This window comes from Chelonia mydas, chromosome 1, assembly GCF_015237465.2.
Source record: "Chelonia mydas isolate rCheMyd1 chromosome 1, rCheMyd1.pri.v2, whole genome shotgun sequence".
In the NCBI taxonomy this organism is placed as follows: Eukaryota; Metazoa; Chordata; order Testudines; family Cheloniidae; genus Chelonia; species Chelonia mydas.
The window spans coordinates 132422065-132438599 of NC_057849.1; the positions used below are offsets into that span (position 1 = coordinate 132422065).

Genomic DNA, 16535 nt, shown 5'->3' on the forward strand with positions numbered 1-16535 from the left:
GCTACAGCTCACTTCATCGGATGCATACTGTGGAAACTGCAGAAGACATTATATACACACAGAGACCATGAAACAATACCTCCTCCCACCCCACTCTCCTGCTGGTAATAGCTGATCTAAAGTGATCATCAAGTTGGGCCATTTCCAGCACAAATCCAGGTTTTCTCACCCTCCGCCCCCCCCCGACACACAAACTCACTCTCCTGCTGGTAAAAAGAAAAGGAGTACTTGTGGCACCTTAGAGACTAACCAATTTATTTGAGCATGAGCTTTTGTGATGCATCCGATGAAGTGAGCTGTAGCTCACGAAAGCTCATGCTCAAATAAATTGGTTAGTCTCTAAGGTGCCACAAGTCCTCCTTTTCTTTTTGCGAATACAGACTAACACGGCTGTTACTCTGAAACCTCTCCTGCTGGTAATAGCCCATCCAAAGTGACCACTCTCTTCACAATGTGTATGATAATCAAGGTGGGGCATTTCCTACACAAATCCAGGTTCTCTCACCCCCTCACCCCCCTCCAAAAACCACACACACAAACTCTCTCCTGCTGGTAATAGCCTATCCAAAGTGACCACTCTCTTCACAATGTGTATGATAATCAAGGTGGGGCATTTCCTGCACAAATCCAGGTTCTCTCACCCCCTCACCCCCCTCCAAAAACTACACACACAAACTCTCTCCTGCTGGTAATAGCCTATCCAAAGTGACCACTCTCCCTACAATGTGCATGACAATCAAGGTGGGCCATTTCCAGCATAAATCCAAGTTTAACCAGAACGTCTTGGGGGAGGGGGGTTGGAAAAAACAAGAGGAAATAGGCTACCTTGCATAATGACTTAGCCACTCCCAGTCTCTATTTAAGCCTAAATTAATAGTATCCAATTTGCAAATGAATTCCAATTCAGCAGTTTCTCGCTGGAGTCTGGATTTGAAGTTTTTTTTGTTGTAAGATAGCGACCTTCATGTCTGTGATTGCGTGACCAGAGAGATTGAAGTGTTCTCTGACTGGTTTATGAATGTTATAATTCTTGACATCTGATTTGTGTGTCCATTTATTCTTTTACGTAGAGACTGTCCAGTTTGACCAATGTACATGGCAGAGGGGCATTGCTGGCACATGATGGCATATATCACATTGGTGGATGTGCAGGTGAACGAGCCTCTGATAGTGTGGCTGATGTTATTAGGCCCTGTGATGGTATCCCCTGAATAGATATGTGGGCACAGTTGGCAACGGGCTTTGTTGCAAGGATAGGTTCCTGGGTTAGTGGTTCATTGCATGCATCAGATCTAAAGACTTTAAAAAAAATGTTTAGTTAAAGTACAAGATAGCAACTCCCAGAAAAAAGTACCTGGGCCCAGATGCTGCAAGGTATTTAGGAGTCTAACACCCACTGATTTCAATGGGAGTTAAGCACCTAAGTAACTTTGAAGGTCTGGGCCCTGGTCACTGTCCTGGGGGATCTCAGCCCCACCTACCCCCTGCTTGTAAGAAAAAAAAAGGAAATGAACATAATTATATGCAACAGATTGTTAGTAAATGCCCTAAATTGTTTAGATCTTGGATACCTCAGAGAAGAGAATGACAGTGAAGATCAGTTGAGGGGCTTGAGCCCTCTGCCTTAACTGTGAGAGGGCCTCAGCATGGAACTTGTTTACCCTGTTGGTCTACCAGAGCCAGATTCACAAATAGACTTAGGCACCTAACTGCCTCTTTAGGCCCCTAAATCAACATTTAGGTGCCACTGGCATTCACAAAACACCTGCTTGGCTGCTGCCTAACCTTGTAAGCGTGTAAACTAACTCCATGACTAAATTTTCACTGTAAAAGTTCCCTAGGCCCCTATGTGTCTGCCTCTGGGCATGCGCACTGCTGCCTCACATTGGTTGTCCGTATGCCAAAGGTGTAGTGCAACAATCCATGGGAAGCTAGGCATTCCTCCACCTCACCCACCTGCAGTGCCTGAGCTGGTAGGTGTGCTCAGGGCAAGACTACTGGATCGGGGCCCATTCAGAATCCATGAGAAGAAAGTGCCCGTTTTATAACTTTTATCCCAGTGGTTAGAGAACTTACCCAAGCTGTGGGAGATCCAGATTCAATCCTTCTCCCATGCTGTGACACACATTGCAATTGTACGCAATAGCTGTGGAAACCATTTGATGGTAAATATATGAATGGTTTACGTAACACTGTGGGCCAGGGATTGCATGTAACTTCAGGGGGAAGGGTTGCTACAGCTCCACTAGAAACAGTATGGGTGGTTAAGATGAATCATCTCCACAGAGGTACCACTCCCTGGGGAGGTTGGCCTATACAAGTTCAAGCTGGGTTTTCCAGAGACCTACAGACAAAGAATAAACAGTCTGGGTTTAAACTAACTCTGAGCCTTTTTTGTGACCCAGGAAACGGACAGGAACTTCTATCCAGGTTGGAATGGAGGGCGGGGGTGAGGTGTGAACCTTGCAGAAGAGTTGGAAAGACTTTGGCCTACTAGGACTCTATAAGATGGCTGGGTCACCACTGGTAAGCTTTCAGCATGTATACCTGAACTTTTATTGTTTTTAATGTACGTTTTCTTTGCAATGCTTTTAACCTGAAGAATAAATGTGCTTGTGTAGAAAGAGCTGTCTGGTTACTGGTAACTGCTGGCAATACACTGCTCATAGCCCTTGGAGAGGAAGCAAAGCACAGGCATTGGCTGTTTAGCAGACTCACTTGCTGGGGATGTCACAGTGTAAGGCCTGGTCTGCACTACACAGTTAGGTCCATGTAAGGAAGCTCAGCGTGTACATTACAGCCTTGTCCCTCCGATGTAAGCGCTCTACTACACCGACATCATAACTCCACTTCCATGAGAGGCGCAGCATTTGTGTCAGTGTAGTTAGGACGAGGCGACGCAGTGTCTGTGTAGACGCTGCCTTACTTACATGGGCTGTTGGCTGCCTCGTCCATTTCAGAACTCCATGCTGAAGCCGTGAAATTGACAAGAAAGCTGAGCAGCCAGAGTCCGGCTGCCCCCGGCTCCCCACTCCCAGGGGGCCTGCTGCCCGGAGGCTCCCCGCTCAGTGAGCCAAGAAGCCTGGGCAGCTGACACCCACTCCCAGCAGGGAACGGGGAGGTGAGAAGCCCAAGGGGCTGGCCCCTGCTGGCAAGACCTGAGAGCCCAGGGGGCAGCTGGGCTCCCTGTGAGGGCTGCATGGGGCTGAGAGCCCTGGGTCTCAGTCCCCCACACTTCACCTCTTCAGTCAGTGGAAGCACTTCTAGCCCACCACCAACAGAAGGAGGGTAGTGTGGACATCAGCTACCGCGGTCCTGTCAGCGCTCATCATCTAGTCATCAGCCACCTAACACAGATGGACTTAAGCCTGTAGTATAGACAGAGATGAAAGGAAGCTGGTACACCCCGGTACGGCATACTGGTAAGAGCCGGTGCACCATACCAGGACCAGCTTTCCGAGAGGACAATTTAAAGCCCTGGGGTAGCGGCGAAGGGGCTATAGCCGCTGCTACTGCCCCAGGGCCCTTTAAATCCCCACCTGAGCCCTGCTGCCCGAGCCCTGGGGTAGGCGTGGGGGGGCTCTGGCAGGGATTTAAAGTGCCCCAGAGCACCAGCCACCGCTACTGCCCCGGCCCTTTAAATCCTCACCGGAGTCCTGCTGCCGAAGCCCTGGGGTAGCGGCGATGGGGCTCCAGCGGGCATTTAAAGTGCCGGGGCGGTAGCGGCGGCTGGAGCCCCAGGGCTATTTAAATCCCCGATGGAGCCCGGCTGCCGCTACCCCAGGGCTCGGGCAGCAGGGCTCAGGCAGGGATTTAAAGGGCTTGGGGCTCCGGCAGCTGCTACCACAGCGGAGCCCCAGGCCCTTTAAAGCTCTGCCAGAGCCCAGAGCCCCAGGGTAGTGGTGGCAGCCAGGAGCTCCCAGGGCTCCTCAGTGATTTAAAGGGCCCGGGACTCCGCTGCAGTGGTGGCAGCTGGAGCCCTGGGCCCTTTAAATCACCCCCAAGCCCTGGGGCTCCCAGCTGCCTCTGCAGCTGGTAGCTCGGGGGTGATTTAAAGGGCCCCAGGCCCCCAGCCGCCACTACTGCAGCTGGAGCCCTGGCCCTTTAAATCAAGATTTAAAGGGCCCCGGGGATTTAAGGCCCTGCCTCTTCCAGTTGAGGCCACGGCCCCTGCTCAGGACTCCGGCGTACCGGTAAGTCTTCTAACTTACTTTCACCCCTGAGTATAGACATGCTCTAAGGCAGGGGGTGGTGCAGCCTTAAAAACTCATGGATAGAAGGCAGAGCGAAGTGGCTCTGCCCAACGCTGACCCATACCTGCCGATACTGGGGGGCAGAATGAGGGCAGCAGCTTCAGCAGGTGTTCCTGAACATGCTCGGTTTGTGCGAGCATGCTCAGTAGAAGCCAAGCAGAAAATCTGGGGGGTGGGGCGGCACATGACCCCTTTCGGCCCCCCCCATGCGTCACCTCTAGCTCCACCCCTCTCTGCCCCCACCTCTCCGCCAGAGCGGTAATGGCTGGGAACAGGAAACTTTAAGTGGAGGGGGAATACATGTGCAGTTACACTGAAACTCTGACACCCACCTTATAACTTTCAGCCAAGGGTTAGAGCACTTAGCCAGACTGTAGGAAACTCAGGTTCACTTCCTTCTTCTGCCCAAGGGGGTGAACAGAGGTCTCCCCCATCTCAGGAGAGTGCTCTAACCACTGACCTATGGGGTATTCTGGTGGGAAATTCCCGCAGTCTCTTGTGTTGAAGCCTTTGCACTATAGATAACTAACTCACTGGAGCAAGGGCAGTGTACCTCATCTCCTCATTATCAGTGCCATCCTCACCAAGCGATCAAGTCATTTTCTTTGTCTCTCTGCTCCAGTGACTATTCCAGTACTTAGCCTGAGTGGCATAGCGTGGAAGGAGCTGCATACCAAACTATCCCAGCGCTCAGTCGAATGGGCACACTTGTGGCCTGTGGGTGACCCCTATTTGTGGGGGCCAGGGGTATTGAACCTCAGTCTCTTGCAGGGTGGATGAGTGCTCTAATTACTGGGCATCTCCTCTGGCATTTCTTGCACAAAACGGTTTAGGCACCTGCCTCTCGGAGAGGGGTTCACAGTTGTGAGCTGAAGCGCTGAATTCCCTGAGGGGGTGTGGGTTAGGACCCACCCTCTTGTCAACATCTTCATTTGGCTCGTTAGGCCAGGAGTCGCCTTGCATACTGACTTTTGTGGGGCCCCCTCTGAGCTGCCCGTCTCTCTCCATTCACTGCATCAGGCAGGGACAGGCAACCTATGGCATGTGTGCCAAAGGCGGCATGTGAGCTGATTTTCACACGGCCCGGGTCCTGGCCACCGGTCCGGGGGGGCTCTGCATTTTAGTTTAATTTTAAATGACGCGTCTTAAACATTTAAAAAACCTTATTTACTTTACATACAATAGTTTAGTTATATATTGTAGACTGATAGAGAGAGACCTTCTAAAAATGTATTACTGGCACGTGAAACCTTAAATGAGAGTGAAAAAATGAAGACTCGGCCCACCACTTTGGAAAGGCTGCCGACCCCTGGGCTAGGGCCTAGCTCAGGCTTTGTGGATCCCAGTGATTTTCTATGAGCCTAAAAACGAGGTGTTGCAACACAATGCCTCAGCCCCTTTCTGAATCTGGCTCCCAGTGTCTGACTTTATTTACTTTCAGGTCACACTGCAAAGCTTGTGTCAAGGTTCCTCCCCCACTCTGAACTCTAGGGTACAGATGTGGGGACCTGCATGAAAAAAACCTCCTAAGCTTATCTTTACCAGCTTAGGTCAAAACTTCCCCAAGGTACAAAATATTCCAACCTGTGTCCTTGGATTGGCCGCTACCACCACCAAACAAATACTGGTTACTGGGGAAGAGCTGTTTGGACACGTCTTTCCCCCCAAAATACTTCCCAAAACCTTGCACCCCACTTCCTGGACAAGGTTTGGTAAAAAGCCTCACCAATTTGCCTAGGTGACTACAGACCCAGACCCTTGGATCTTAAGAACAATGAACAATCCTCCCAACACTTGCACCCCCCCTTTCCAGGGAAATGTTGGATAAAAAGCCTCACCAATTTGCATAGGTGACCACAGACCCAAACCCTTGGATCTGAGAACAATGAAAAAGCATTCAGTTTTCTTACAAGGAGACTTTTAATAGAAATAGAAGTAAATAGAAATAAAAAAAAATCCCCCCTGTAAAATCAGGATGGTAAATACTTTACAGGGTAATTAGATTCAAAACATAGAGAACCCCTCTAGGCAAAACCTTAAGTTACAAAAAAGATACACAGACAGAAATAGTTATTCTATTCAGCACAATTCTTTTCTCAGCCATTTAAAGAAATCATAATCTAACACGTACCTAGCTAGATTACTTACTAAAAGTTCTAAGGCTTCATTCCTGGTCTATCCCCGGCAAAGACAAAATATAGACAGACCCACATACCCTTTGTTTCTCTCCCTCCTCCCAGCTTTTGAAATTATCTTGTCTCCTCATTGGTCATTTTGGTCAGGTGCCAGCGAGGTTACCTTTAGCTTCTTAACCCTTTACAGGTGAGAGGAGATTTCCTCTGGCCAGGAGGGATTTTACAGGGGTTTACCCTTCCCTTTATATTTATGACACGCCCCCCAAATCTCAGCTAGGGTGAAACACTGGCTGGGATTTCTTCCTGGAGCTCTAGGAAAAACAGAGTTAATAAGACACATGCATCTCTAAATATACTACCAAGTACATAAAGACTAACAATATTTTCTACATCTCAAGGACGATTTTAACCAGTTGATTCTGGGAAACTTTCACGGGAGAGTGCATCAGCCACTTTGTTAGAAGCTCCTGAGATGTGTTGGATGTCAAAATCAAAATCTTGGAGAGCTAAACTCCACCGAAGAAGTTTTTTTCTATTTTCTTTGACCGTGTGAAGCCACTTCAGTGCAGCATGGTCGGTTTGCAGGTGGAAACGCCGTCCCCAAACATATGGGCGTAGCTTTTCCAGAGCGTAGACAATGGCGTAACATTCTTTTTCAGTGACTGACCAGTGGCTTTCCCTCTCAGACAGTTTTTTGCTGAGAAACACTACAGGGTGGAATTCTTGATCAGGTCCTTTCTGCATTAAAACTGCTCCCACACCACGCTCGGACGCATCTGTGGTTACTAGGAACGGTTTGTCAAAGTCTGGGGCCCTTAGTACAGGGTCAGACATGAGTGTCGCTTTAAGCTTGTTAAAGGCCTTCTGACACTTTTCGGTCCACTGAACCGCATTTGGCTGTTTCTTTTTGGTTAGGTCTGTCAGTGGGGCGGCGATTTGGCTGTAGTGCGGTACAAATCGTCTGTAATAACTGGCCAAGCCTAAGAAGGATTGAACCTGTTTCTTTGACTTTGGGACAGGCCACTTTTGGATAGCATCCACTTTGGCCTGTAGGGGGCTGATAGTTCCTTGACCCACCTGGTGTCCAAGGTAAGTCACTCTGTTTAGGCCTATTTGACACTTCTTAGCCTTAACAGTTAGTCCTGCCTCCCTTATGCGCTCAAGGACTTTTTGTAGATGTTCCAGGTGGTCTGCCCAGGAATCCGAAAATATGGCCACATCGTCAAGGTAGGCGACTGCATATTCTCCTAATCCTGCTAGGAGACCATCTACAAGTCTTTGGAAGGTGGCGGGTGCATTTCGCAGCCCGAAAGGGAGTACATTAAATTCATACAGCCCGAGATGTGTGGTGAAGGCTGACCTTTCCTTGGCAGATTCATCTAGCGGTACCTGCCAGTACCCCTTGGTTAAGTCCAAGGTAGAGATGAACTGGGCCCGTCCCAGTTTCTCTAATAGTTCATCTGTGCGTGGCATTGGATAGTTGTCTGGGCGAGTTACAGCATTTAGCTTACGGTAGTCCACGCAAAAACGTATTTCCCCATCTGGTTTGGGAACTAGAACCACTGGAGATGCCCATGCACTTTCAGAGGGGCGGATTACACCCATCTGTAACATATCCCGGATCTCCCGTTCTATAGCAGTTTTAGCTTGAGGAGACACCCGGTAAGGTTGGACTCTAATTGGGCGAGCATTACCTGTGTCAATGGAGTGGTATGCCCGTTCAGTCAGTCCTGGGGTGGCTGAGAACGTTGGCGCGTAGCTAGTGCACAGCTCCTGGATCTGCTGTCGCTGCATACGCCCAAGGGTCATGGAGAGGTTCACCTCTTCCACACCACCAGCACATTTCCCTTCGTAGTAGACACCTTCAGGCCACTCAGCGTCGTCTCCTCCCTGGGCTGTAAACTGACAAACCTTTAATTCTCTGGAATAAAAGGGCTTTAGAGAATTAATATGGTACACCTTAGGCTTTCGGTTGGAGGTGGGGAATGCTATGAGATAATTAACAGCTCCCAGGCGCTCCTGGACCGTGAATGGCCCTTCCCACGATGCTTCCATTTTATGGGCCTGGAGCGCCTTTAAGACCATGACCTGGTCCCCTACTTTGAAGGAACGCTCTCTGGCATGTTTATCATACCAGGCTTTTTGTTCTTTTTGAGTATCCTGTAAGTTTTCTTTAGCAAGGGCTAAAGAGGTTCGGAGGGTGTTCTGTAGGTTGGTTACAAAGTCCAGAATGTTAGTTCCTGGAGAAGGTGTAAATCCCTCCCATTGCTGCTTCACCAACTGCAATGGCCCCTTAACCTCACGGCCATATACAAGTTCAAATGGGGAAAACCCTAAACTGGGGTGTGGTACAGCTCTGTAGGCAAAGAGCAACTGCTGCAACACTAGGTCCCAATCATTGGAGTGCTCATTTACGAATTTACGTATCATGGCCCCCAAAGTTCCATTAAACTTCTCCACCATGCCATTTGTTTGATGGTGGTAAGGAGTGGCAACCAAGTGATTTACCCCATGAGCTTCCCAAAGGTTTTTCATAGTTCCTGCCAGGAAATTAGTCCCTGCATCTGTGAGGATGTCGGAGGGCCAACCTACCCTGGCAAAAATGTCTGCTAGTGCCTGGCACACACTTTTAGCCCTGGTGTTGCTTAGAGCTACTGCTTCCGGCCATCGGGTGGCAAAATCCATGAAAGTCAGTATGTACTGCTTTCCTCTGGGTGTCTTTTTCGGAAAAGGACCCAGAATATCCACAGCTACTCGCTGAAATGGAACTTCAATGATGGGGAGTGGCTGGAGAGGGGCTTTGACCTGGTCTTGGGGCTTTCCCACTCTTTGGCACACCTCACAAGACTGGACATAGGTAGAAACATCCTTGCCCATTCCCTCCCAGTGGAATGACCCCCCCAAACGGTCTTTGGTCCTGTTCACCCCAGCATGGCCACTAGGGTGATCATGGGCTAAGCTCAAGAGCTTGGCCCGGTATTTAGTTGGAACTACCAACTGTCTCTGAGGATGCCAGTCTTCCTGGTGTCCACCAGAAAGAGTTTCCTTGTATAAAAGTCCTCTTTCTACAACAAACCTGGATCGATTAGAAGAGCTGAGAGGCGGTGGGTGGCTCCGTGCCGCCGTCCAAGCTCTCTGGAGGCTTTCATCTGCTTCCTGTTCGGTCTGGAACTGTTCCCTTGATGCTGGAGACATCAGTTCCTTATTGGATTGTGGACCTAGGCTTGGTCCCTCTGGAAGCGATATAGGGGATGGGGCTGTTTCTGTTGACTGTGAACCGCTCTCCGCTGGTGAACTATGTTGGGATTCAGGCTCCGGCTGAGCCTCTTGTGTCGGGTTATCGGCTGCTGTCGGTTCAGGGTCGGTGGGGCCCTCTGGTGTTGAGGTTGCAAGTACTGGATTCAGTGCTGGCAATGGGTCTGGTGTTGGTTGTTCGGCTGGTTCCGGTTCTGGGACTGGTTCCGTCTGGGTCTCTGGGACTGGATCCACTACTGCTGTTGCAGACATTGGTCTGGGGTCCGGATCCATCACCTCTGACCGGGTCCTGATAGAAGTTTCCGGAACAGAGCTAGGCCTCACGGCTTGGTTAGCCTGGCTGCGGGTGACCGTTCCCACCCTCTTGGCCTGCTTCACATGATTGGCCAAGTCTTCCCCCAACAGCATGGGGATGGGATAATCATCATAGACTGCAAAAGTCCACGTTCCGGACCAGCCCTTGTACTGGACAGGCAACTTGGCTGTAGGCAAATCGAAAGAGTTGGACTTGAAGGGTTGAATCGTCACTTGGATCTCTGGGTTGATTAAATTGGGGTCCACTAAGGAAGCATGGATAGCTGACACTTGTGCTCCGGTGTCCCTCCACGCGGTGACCTTCTTCCCGCCCACACTCACAGTTTCCCTCCGCTCCAAGGGTATCTGGGAGGTATCTGGGCCTGTGGACCTCTGGTGCGATTCCGGTGCAATGAACTGTAATCTGTTGGGGTTCTTGGGGCAGTTGGCCTTTACATGCCCCAGCTCGTTACATTTAAAACATCGTCCAGCTGACTGGTCACTGGGGCGAGGAGGGTTGCTGGAGAACGGGGTGGAGGGACGATAAGGGGTCTGGAGGGTTCTTTGGGAGGTAGGTGGGGCTTTGGGCGGCCCCCGGTAATAGGGTGTGGTCTGGGATTGTCCCTTCTGGTCTCCGCTCCAACTGCGACCAGTTTTCTTCTTCTCTGCCACCTCCACCCATCTGGCTCCAATCTCTCCTGCCTCGATTACAGTTTTGGGCTTCCCATCTAGGATGTATCTTTCTATTTCCTCAGGAACACCCTCTAAGAATTGTTCCATTTGCATTAGGAAGGGCAAATTTACTGGAGATTTAACACTTGCTCCGGATATCCAGGCCTCCCAATGCTTCACAATGTGGTAGGCATGTCGGGTAAATGACACATCTGGTTTCCACCTTAGGGCTCTGAACCTCCGACGAGACTGCTCGGGTGTTATCCCCATTCTGACTCTCGCCTTGGATTTAAACAGTGCATACTTGTTCATGTGTTCTTTAGGCATTTCAGCTGCCACCTCAGCTAAGGGTCCACTGAGCTGCGGCCTCAGCTCTACCATGTATTGGTCAGTAGAGATGTTGTACCCAAGGCAGGCCCTTTCGAAGTTTTCTAGGAAGGCCTCAGTATCATCGCCTGCTTTGTAGGTGGGGAACTTTCTGGGATGGGAAGTGGTACTTGGAGAAGGATAGCTAGGGTTTGTTGGGATATTCTCCTGAGCCTTTATCTTCTCTATCTCCTCCACATACTTCCTCTCTTTTTCCTTCTCCTCCAGTTCTTTGTCCCTTGCTTCCATAGCTCTCCTGTGAGCAGCCGCTTGGTGTTGTTCTGCCTCTTTCGCTGCCTCTTTCGCTGCCTCCCTTTCTTGTTCCTTCTCCTCCTTCTTCAGCCGCATGAGTTCTATCTGTCTTTCATGTTCCCTTTGTCTTTCCTCAGCCTGAAATCTGGCTAATTCCAGCCGTAGTCGAGCCGCAGATTTTGTCATTCTAACCTCTCTGTTTTTAACTAACTTTACACCCGAGGTTTAGAAATAAACAAAAAAAAAAAAAACTTGGCTGTAAAATTTTGCTGTGCTGGAATAGAATACCTATTCTCTGATAGCGATTGTCAGCCTACAAAAAAAAAAAAAGACAATTCCCTTGTCTCTGCTCTGGGCCCAAATCAAAGCAAAACTTCCAGCTACTTTGAAACCTGTTTACCCAGCCCAAAGAAAAACCAAGTTTCCTTTTTAAACTTGTGCTCCTTGTAAAAAATCAAAATCCAAAAAAAAAACCCTTGCCACTTTTGTCTCCAGGCAAATGGGTAGAACACCCCCCCTTCTATTTACTTTTAGGGAAAAAAAAACTCTGGGTTGGAAGACTGTGAATTTCCCTGCAGGAGTTAAGTACCCTGCCTCCAGGCAAAGAAAACCTGCAATTCACAAAGATAATCCCCTTTTGTCTCTGCTTGGCCACAAAGCAGAGAAAAAAACAAGCTGCTTTCAGTTTCAGCTGCTTCTGGACTTCCTTTTTAAAAATCTGTATTTCTAGTTCAACAAAATCTCAACTGGATCTCAAAATGATTTCAGGTTAATCCCACCACTCTGCCACCATGTCAAGGTTCCTCCCCCACTCTGAACTCTAGGGTACAGATGTGGGGACCTGCATGAAAAAAACCTCCTAAGCTTATCTTTACCAGCTTAGGTCAAAACTTCCCCAAGGTACAAAATATTCCAACCTGTGTCCTTGGATTGGCCGCTACCACCACCAAACAAATACTGGTTACTGGGGAAGAGCTGTTTGGACACGTCTTTCCCCCCAAAATACTTCCCAAAACCTTGCACCCCACTTCCTGGACAAGGTTTGGTAAAAAGCCTCACCAATTTGCCTAGGTGACTACAGACCCAGACCCTTGGATCTTAAGAACAATGAACAATCCTCCCAACACTTGCACCCCCCCTTTCCAGGGAAATGTTGGATAAAAAGCCTCACCAATTTGCATAGGTGACCACAGACCCAAACCCTTGGATCTGAGAACAATGAAAAAGCATTCAGTTTTCTTACAAGGAGACTTTTAATAGAAATAGAAGTAAATAGAAATAAAAAAAATCCCCCCTGTAAAATCAGGATGGTAAATACTTTACAGGGTAATTAGATTCAAAACATAGAGAACCCCTCTAGGCAAAACCTTAAGTTACAAAAAAGATACACAGACAGAAATAGTTATTCTATTCAGCACAATTCTTTTCTCAGCCATTTAAAGAAATCATAATCTAACACGTACCTAGCTAGATTACTTACTAAAAGTTCTAAGGCTTCATTCCTGGTCTATCCCCGGCAAAGACAAAATATAGACAGACCCACATACCCTTTGTTTCTCTCCCTCCTCCCAGCTTTTGAAATTATCTTGTCTCCTCATTGGTCATTTTGGTCAGGTGCCAGCGAGGTTACCTTTAGCTTCTTAACCCTTTACAGGTGAGAGGAGATTTCCTCTGGCCAGGAGGGATTTTACAGGGGTTTACCCTTCCCTTTATATTTATGACAGCTTGTTTTAGTCCCTAGATAGTTAGACTTTGATCCTTTGAAGTCAGTGGGCCTCCATGTGGGAGTAATGACAACTTGGTCCTAATTTAGCACATAGAGAGTGGCATAAATCTGGAAGCCTGTTTGTTCATTTTGGTGAACAAAGCCCCCACATGTTTCATAAATATGTTATTTCTGTGGAAAGAGCCCAGCCAAATACTGACTACACTCAACACTTCTTAGCCATCTAATGGGATGGCTTTGACAGAATTATCAATATTTTACTAGCAGTCACATGTGCTGTAGGGCTGTGCCCTTCTGTACCTTAGTTATAGTGTGACCATCTTAATACTATGAGCATCTTGATTGGAAATACATCTTTGGTTACAGCTGATTAATTGCAGGACCCATCCTGCCTTAGCTGGTGCCATGCTAACATGAGTGGGACTAAGGGGCAGGTTGTAGACTACATAAGACATCTTGTTGTGCAGCTGGTGCTATGCTTAGAAACCCCAGATCATCTTGCTTTTTGTTCTACAGCAATAACATGTGGGAATCCCTCAGGCGATAGATCCACTGTAAATATAAAGCAGGCATATTATGTTGCATAAAGGGTGTTCTATGAGGAAATATAACAGTAATATTTGAGAGCTAAAAACAAAAGGAGGGCGGGAGGCTGGCTGTGTGTGGGCTGCCAACGGAACCAGCTATTAAGCAACATTGCACACCAAAAATAGAAAATGCACTTCTTGCCTTGTCCTCATCATTTCCTGCCTCAATGCTTGTTGAACCTTGCTTTGCAAAGGCCTCTCAAAACAAGATCTGTAGTAGAGCACTCATCTGAAAAACCAGAGACCCAAGTCTAATTTGCCCATTGATTCATGATAATAAGAAGTCATAATAGCACTTATATAGCACTTTTCATCCAGGGATCTCAAATTCCTTTTACTAGTTGTATTATCCCCATTTTTACAGATGGAGAAATTGACATCCAGCTCAGTCAAAAAGAAAAGGAGTACTTGTGGCACCTTAGAGACGAACAAATTTATTTGAGCATAAACTTTCATGAGCTACAGCTAACTCCATCGGATGCACCGATCCGGTGAAGTGAGCTATAGCTCACGAAAGCTTATGCTCAAATAAATTGGTTAGTCTCTAAGGTGCCACAAGTACTCCTTTTCTTTTTGCGAATACAGACTAACACGGCTGCTACTCTGAAACAGCTCAGTCAAGTGATTCCCACACGATCACGCAGCAAACCAGTGGCAGACCTAAGAGCAGAAGCCAGGGCTTCTGGCTGTTAGTTTAGTAATCTAGCCACTAACCTGTGCTACCACCTCATTAGTACATACTTACTGATGTCTAAACATTGTTGTGTATTTATGAAGTTATCTGATTTTTTTTTGTGTCAAATTTGGGAGCTGGGGGCATGAGGTTCTGAATTTGGGACAGGAGAGTATTGAACCCATATGAGAGGCTTAAAGAAGGCACGTCTGAATCCTCTCTTGTCTTTTCTGGGCTCATCAATAGAAACACCCTTAGAATCCAAAATGAATTTTTTGTTTTAATGTAGGGTTTCCCTAACCCCACAAGATAACAATTTCTGATATGAAGGAGTGGTGGCAGAGCAGCGGCTAATCCTAAATTAGTGATTTTCTCTCTCCACCGGTTCTTTCTTTCTTTCGTTCTTTCGTTCTCTCTCTTACTAAGGTATGTTGCAGGCAGCAAAACATCTCAGTGGAAGCAAACCTGGTAGATTTAGCCTTTTGAAGAGATGACAGAAACAAACAAAAATATGTTTTTTTGCTAGTGCAGTTTCAGAAAAAATTGAGACAATGAAGGGTTTGGTTTTTTTAAATCTCTATATTGCAGATGGCTGGGATTTTTTAAAAACAATTGCAACCAATTCATATACTGTCTGCAAAGTTCTGAATTTGCAAAACTGAAGACACTGGGTCTAACTTCAGTCTCAAACATTTTTTCCTGACTGTTCCATCCCCTTTATCACCACCATTCTCAGCTCAGTAATAGCTGCACACCTGACACATTATATCAGTTACACTAAGGGTTTTTTTTCCCCCCTCTCTTACTGGTAATAGCTCACCTTACCTGATCACTCTCGTTACAGTGTGTATGGTAACAACCATTGTTTCATGTTCTCTGTGTATATAAATCTCCCCACTGTATTTTCCACTGCATGCATCTGATGAAGTGAGCTGTAGCTCACAAAAGCTTATGCTCAAATAAATTTGTTAGTCTCTAAGGTGCCACAAGTCTTTCTTCTCTTTTTACTAGGCTTCTACTAAGCTAGCTCAGTGGTGAGAATGCATCTGAAAGTACCTGCTGTTTACATAGCAAAAAATATAATCCATGGTCTGCTCTTTCCTTACATATATTATACTCCACATTAAAGAGAGTGATTATCTTTTGTAAGCGCTCTATCAAGCATAGGTCTTTTTTCCTTAAAACTCTTTTTCACTTTTGCTTTCCTAATTGGAAAGCTGCTTTTTCACTGAAATGACTCAATGGAAACAGTTATTTAAACATACGAGACTGAAAAAAAAAGTTCCTGAAGCAGAGTGTGTATGAATTTTAAGTATTTTGTTTTCTGGTTGTCACATGAGACTGCCACAAAATCACTCCTTTCCAGTGTTTCAGGCCCAAATGTGTATTTGAAAGCCCATAATTCCTTTAGCAGTAATGCTCTTGGATGCTCTGCATATGAGGAAGCAAAGTTCATAATAAAATGTGTGACTATAATTATCTCCATAATGTCATTGTTGGCTAAGAGAAGCTTGGGGGGGTAGAGTGACAAAAAGGAATTAGCTGCCACTTTAGGCACCTAAATCCCAGAATAGGCCTCACGGGATTCACAAGACTCCTGCTCAGCTGCTGCCTAATCCTGCAGGTGCCTAAACTCACTTGACATCTAAGTTTTTGCAGTAAAGTTCCCCCTGGTGAGATGGGATTTGAACAAGGGTCTGTTACTTCTCAAGGGCATGCCCTAACCTCTGGGGTATAGAATATTTTGGTGCAAGGGAGTCTCATTCTCGCCTACTGAAGCTGTTCCACTATGAAATAATGAAAGAGTCACTGGGCCGGAGCAAGAACAAGAAAGAGAGCACAAGTTGAAGAATGACTCTGTAGCCCATGGTTAGAGCATTCATCTGGGAGGCGAGCGAGCCAGGCTTCAGTCCCCTTGCACCAATAACGCTTTCATTAGTCACTCACTGCGGAACATCTTCAGCAGAAGAGGCTGAGAGAGCCCTCCATGAGCGTCTGGCATAGCCCCAGTGGTTTGGGCACTCACGTGAGATGTGGCAGAGCCTTCAAACCCTTTCTCCCCTTGAGCAAAGCTGGTATTTGAACTGGGAGAGAGAGGAGAGTCTCCTACATCCCACGTGAATACTCCAACCATGGGGCTAAAAGTTGCAAGGACAGTCCTCCTCTCCCCTCTCGTCTTGCTAACAGTATAGGTGCCTACTACCAAGAGAGGAGTCAAAGCTCAGAATCTCAAGCAGGGTAGATGGCACCAGTATTTGCGCTAACACGGACAGGGGCACTGTGCAGAAGTGATATATACAGTGTTATGTAGGCTTTTGATTG

The 16535-nt window shown here is 47.3% G+C and overlaps 1 protein-coding gene across 4 annotated transcripts in view; it reads left to right on the forward strand.

The window, feature by feature from the left end:
• Positions 1 to 16535, forward strand: part of LOC102929320 (toll-like receptor 8) — a 49513-nt gene that overhangs the window by 12342 nt on the left and 20636 nt on the right. Inside the window, exons 1-2 of one of the 4 annotated variants that reach the window (XM_007060256.4) lie at positions 1096 to 1152; positions 2406 to 2526. The exons of 2 other annotated variants lie outside the window; for them this stretch is intronic. Coding sequence is in view for 1 of the 2 variants with exons in the window: in XM_043537821.1 (XP_043393756.1) it covers positions 16245 to 16314 (70 nt within the window). In the remaining variant the exon portion in view is untranslated. Of the gene's footprint in view, positions 1 to 1095; positions 1153 to 2405; positions 2527 to 16045; positions 16315 to 16535 lie in introns of those variants that run through there. One more of the 4 variants, XM_043537821.1, reaches the window with a different exon arrangement.